At 32.2% G+C, this 5,091-nt stretch overlaps 1 protein-coding gene across 2 annotated transcripts; it reads left to right on the forward strand.

The window, feature by feature from the left end:
* The first annotated feature begins 1,919 nt into the window (after nucleotides 1–1,919).
* LOC116712829 (mas-related G-protein coupled receptor member X2-like) lies at nucleotides 1,920–4,997 on the forward strand. 2 transcript variants are annotated; one of them, XM_032552670.1, is made up of 4 exons: nucleotides 1,920–1,977; nucleotides 2,622–2,872; nucleotides 3,568–3,758; nucleotides 3,841–4,997. In XM_032552670.1, the coding sequence occupies exons 2-4, from the start codon at nucleotides 2,636–2,638 to the stop codon at nucleotides 4,409–4,411; spliced, it is 999 nt and encodes a 332-aa protein (XP_032408561.1). In that variant the 5' UTR covers nucleotides 1,920–1,977; nucleotides 2,622–2,635; the 3' UTR covers nucleotides 4,412–4,997. The 2 variants fall into 2 exon arrangements, with proteins under 2 accessions (XP_032408561.1, XP_032408562.1); XM_032552671.1 differs by lacking the exon at nucleotides 1,920–1,977 and having other exon boundaries at nucleotides 2,038–2,872.
* Nucleotides 4,998–5,091: the final 94 nt, after the last annotated feature.

Below are 5,091 nucleotides of genomic sequence, written 5' to 3' on the forward strand. Positions count from 1 at the left end.
TGATAAAACACAGTAATGAAACACAGAACCAGGACTGCAGCCTCATCAGTGCCACAGTTTCCTGATTTAATCAGCTTTACCTGAAGCAACCTTTGTTCTTTGTTCCTCAACTTGAAATGTCTTTTTCTAATGTTCATTGTTTTTCTGCTGTCTTAACACAACAAACTATTCAGAAATCAAATTTGAATTTGAATGCCACAGTATTTTGCATGGCACCTGATAAAAGCCTAAAGGTGAGTCGAGTACATGAACATGGAAAGAAGTACAGATATACATCTTTTTATTATTTTTATTTCTTGGGCTGTATGTACTGTATGTTTGATGCTCTAAACAAAGTTGACATTTAAATGCTGGAATAAAATTAGGTAAAATCATTCAATTACACCAAATTTGAACTTTGATTCTTCTTTAGTTTAGATAAATAAACATTTAAGAACAACTAAAAATTAAATGTGAAACACTGAACCTTGTAAAGGTTTTCATACACCAATATTTTCTTTTTCTTGTCACATCCCATTTGCAAACTAATCATCACTGTATTTTACTGAAATTATATATTTCAGAAAAGTGTTGGGTACATGTATGTTCAGCTCATTGTATGTTAATATAAGATCCTGAAATACTTTGTGTCCAGTGGGTTTTAGAAGACACATGATTATGAAATACAGTCTACATGTGTATTTTAATCTGAGTTGTTAACAGCCAAGCACACACCCCATACACACATTTGAATTTCTACTCATATTAAGTCTATTATTGTATTTACTATCATTGTACTGAGTATATGTATTGACTTGAATTCATTTTTGTAAATGCATTTATGCAACATCTTCCCAGCCCCAACCGTAGCAAGTCTAGTACTAACCCAGACCCTTACCAAAACCTAATGCACACCATACCTCTAACCATGACCTCTGACCCTAAACAAGATGGATTCACTGTATTACAGCTGGACTTTGGTCCCTTTAAGGAACTGGCATTCTGCTGGATCGGCTGCCAAATCAGATCCTGTGTAAATTACAATCCTGTTTTGTGCATAAACATTTAAAAATAACACACCTGCTCAGAAAAAATGCCATTTAAAGTGACTAAAAGTCTCTGAAGTTTCAGATGGATTTCTTAATTAGAGAAGCTTCCAGAAACTTCATGGCACCATGTTTCTGTGTTTTCAGTATTTGTTTAGTCTTCATGGATTCTCCTGCCTACATGCCTACAGTCCTAAAGGAAATGTGGAACCAACTCAGATTCTGAGAATTGTTTCTCATTCTTACAGACTTACAAGCTGTTCTTTGTTTAAACTGAAATTATTTACGTGATGCATCTTATTATAAAGCACAATGCTGTTTGTTAATCTTCAGATTACATTGCATTGTGTTATAGTGTGATATGATCAGTGTCACCTGAAACAAACTTTCTTTGTTCCTCAAAATAAATGTATTGTTCTAATGTAAATCATTTAATCTGCTGTACTGACACAACAAAGAATATCCATGAACTGAATTTGAATATTATTCAAAATGAAAATGTTTTGCGTGGTGTGAATTCTGGGAATGAAAAGAAGGAAGATTCAGATAGTATTATTTTAATATTTTCTGATGTATGTGTGCATTTATCAAAACTAGATTGTGTAGATGTTACACATCATTAGTTCTGTATTCAACAGTAACTCTTACCTTTGGAAGGTGATCTACATTTATCACAGTTCAATTCTGATTTCATTATCAAATACGAAAATACATTTAGGAAGAAAGTATAAAGAGAGTAACAAGTGTTACTTGTTCAGCTAAAACAAGTAACACATGTTGTGTCTATTTGGTTCAAAAACACAGCAGGTGTGTCCAGGTAATGTCTCTGTTTATCATTCAGAAAATATTTGCATGTCTTACATTGCTATAAATATACTTCAAGAATGCAGAGAGCACAACTTCTGATACAGCTCTGAAGAACTCACTGAGGTTTGATAAATCATCTTTTGGGGTACAAATTCTTACAATTAACTCTAAACATGCAATTTTCTTCTAAATGACTGAAAAGAATAATTTATTTATCTTATTTGAACTTTAACATGTAATGAAGATAAAACTGTTTGTAACAGTGTTTGGATATATTTGGTGCATGAACATTTCTCAGAAGAAACTAAAATATTTCTAATTAGACTTTCTGTTGCTCAGATTAGCAGACAGTGGAATTAGACAAAAGGCATATTGCAAGTTACACAGTTGTTAGAAGAATTTTAGTTTCCACAGGTTCTAGTTGTTTTATTGTCTGTTCTTTACACTTATTTACTTGGTCAATATTATAATTTACTGGAGAAAATATTTTCAAATTTGATTTGTGTATGCTTACGTATTATATTGGTGTTGTTGGATATTACTTTTTATATGTCAGTTATAGAAAAAAATGCATATAAGTTAAGATGTACTTAAAAACATAATGCCCCAACAAAACTGTACTTTCTCTTTGGTAGGGTCTTAGTAAAACATCTATCTTATAGTTCTTTTTCAATGTTTAAGTCAATTTTTCAATTTTAATAATTGTAAAATGACTAGAAGGGAATTATTGAATCTATTTAAAGCTCTGTGTTGTTCTGCTTCATTATTATCACTGACTTTCCTCGACAGGTTCTATTGTGAAGATGGATTACAGATCCATCAATGCAACGTCTTTCATTCCAAACTATACTGACAGCAATAACAGCTTTAACCACAATAACTCTTCCAACAATACATTCCAAAATAGTACCAGCTCTCCAAATTCATTTGAAGAATCATTCTGCTGGCGTTATTATGGAACGATGAAACTGTTTACCATAACATTCATCTCCATCTGGGGTCTTTTATCACTGCTGGCCATCTACTGTCTCTACTCTCAGGTGTGTTCAATAAAAACTAAACTTCAGAAATAAAACATGTTATTATTTTTAACAAAAAGAAGGCAATATCTGTTTATTCAAGATTTTACTGATTTAGTTTGAACGTTTGAAGACTAAAGCCTAATTTTGGTATGAATAGTGACAAGTTGGAAAAAGTCTTTATTGAGTTTAGCAGAATTTTTTCTTCTGCAGCTTCGGTCACTGAGACAAGTAACAATCGGTAGAGATGAAAATTCTGCATGTGTATGCATCTATTAAATGCTTAATCTTTGCTTTTTGTCTGACTTTAGCATAATTTTAGCCTGGACTTTAGCCTTGATATTTTAAGCTTAATTTATGTGATTGTGGTTAGTTTCATCCACATCAAACTCTTTATAGTGATTGTTATGTTGCTATGTCGTTGTCTTTGTGGATCATTAAGTATGTATAAGTTTAAGTTTTTTAGTAAAAAAGTTTTAGACATTATTTTAGCAAAACAAAATTTTGACCAAAAAATTTGACAAAACAATTTTTATCAAATTTTTTTGCCAAAAAATTTTCTCAATCAGTAAAACAACTAACATATTTGAATGTGCTATCAAATGGCACTGTACGCCTGGATAATAAATAAGCCTATCATATTTGTTAGTTCTTTAACTGATTTATTATTATTATTATTATTTACTTTAATTTTACTGAACCCTCATTTTCTGCAGATCCGAAGTGATCATGTCGTTCCTGTTTTCATCATCAACCTTCTAATTTCAGACATCATTCAGATTTGCTGTATGATTGTTCAAGTGGCAAATGTAAAGGGCTATTTCATAAATTATTTTGTCATTTATTATCTCTACAACTGTGGTGTGATGGCCAGTGTTTTCTTCATGACCTCCATTGCCATGGAAAGGTAAATTAGTTTTTTATTTTGCTTTTTTGCTAATGTTTCTCTTTGTATTCCTTCGTTCTGTAATTTTGCTTTTGAATTACAGGTACCTGCTGATTGCTTGGCCTTTTTGGTACAGATTCCAGCGAAAACTCAAGGTTTCTGCATCAGTCAGTGTTGTGAGCTGGATCCTTTCTGTTTTTATTGGTTTAAATGATGGAAATTGGCTGGGATCCCTTCTGGTCCTTCCCATCCCCCTGTTAATATTCTTCCTTGTGCGCAGTATCAAAGCTCTGTCTACAGCCCAGAATGTCCCACCTGATGAAAGACGACAAATTATAGTTGTTTTAACTGTGGTGTTGTTTGTTTACGTACTGACATTCTTACCACAAATTATTATGGAGTTTATGTTGTGGGGAGGGTGGTGGTGGTGGGATTTCAACTATACCACATTTGTAAACTTGATCAGTGTGTCCTGTACTTTAATCCAGCTAAATCCTGTGGCAGACTTGCTTCTATACCTTATTATAAAGAAGTGGCTCTTTGACAAACTGCTGGCCTTCCTGTGTTGTTGCAGAAAGATTAACAATAGGAACCAGCAGACCAACAGCATTACAGCAACAACATGTAGCTGGTCGGCTTCTCAGGGGCAGAAAGAAGCAGAGAATAATTCCTGAAAGGTAAAATTAAGACTAAAGACAAACACATCAAATTCTGTACATAAGCAATAATGCATCTAATATTTTAAAAAAGCAGCCTGCATATAAAAACTGTTTTTATGACCAAATCAACTGTTAATCTTTAGAAAGATGTAAATAGTTTATTAGTCAAAACATGTCTAAAATTTGCCTAAAATGCTTTTACTTTTATAAAAAACAACTGTTTTTTAGGAAAACTACAAATGTTAAAAAACTATTAACATATTTTTTAACTTGACCGTGACACTGGGTCTCTATTTAGAAATCATTTATCTAAGCCTTTTATTTTTTAGAAAATATATTTTTGTGTTTCTTCTGTAGAGTTTTTACTGTGATGGAAGTAACTGGTACAATTATACACACAACAGCTCTGAGAACATAAAAACATGCATAAATATGAAATTGTAAAAAAGAAAAATGCAAAATAACCTACAGATTTCATACAATTTAAACAGTTTTTTAACCTCACCATGCAACACAGTATGGATGACTGCATAACTGGTTGATTTTAACGTTTGTGAAACTGTATTTCACACAGAAAATAAAAAATAAATAAATAAATAAAAAATGTTATTAGTGAGCAACAAGGAAACTTAAATGGGGATTACTGGAACAGTAACACAAGTAACCAGTAATGAGCAGCTACATCCTGTGAGGTT

This window comes from Xiphophorus hellerii, chromosome 22, assembly GCF_003331165.1.
Source record: "Xiphophorus hellerii strain 12219 chromosome 22, Xiphophorus_hellerii-4.1, whole genome shotgun sequence".
In the NCBI taxonomy this organism is placed as follows: domain Eukaryota; kingdom Metazoa; phylum Chordata; class Actinopteri; order Cyprinodontiformes; family Poeciliidae; genus Xiphophorus; species Xiphophorus hellerii.

Coding starts and splice junctions, on each gene's coding strand:
- LOC116712829 (XM_032552670.1), top strand. CDS start 2,636: ATGGATTACAGATCCATCAATGCAACGTCTTTCATTCCAAACTATACT. Junction 2,873..3,567: donor TCTACTGTCTCTACTCTCAG/GTGTGTTCAATA, acceptor CATTTTCTGCAG/ATCCGAAGTGATCATGTCGT. Junction 3,759..3,840: donor ACCTCCATTGCCATGGAAAG/GTAAATTAGTTT, acceptor TTTGAATTACAG/GTACCTGCTGATTGCTTGGC.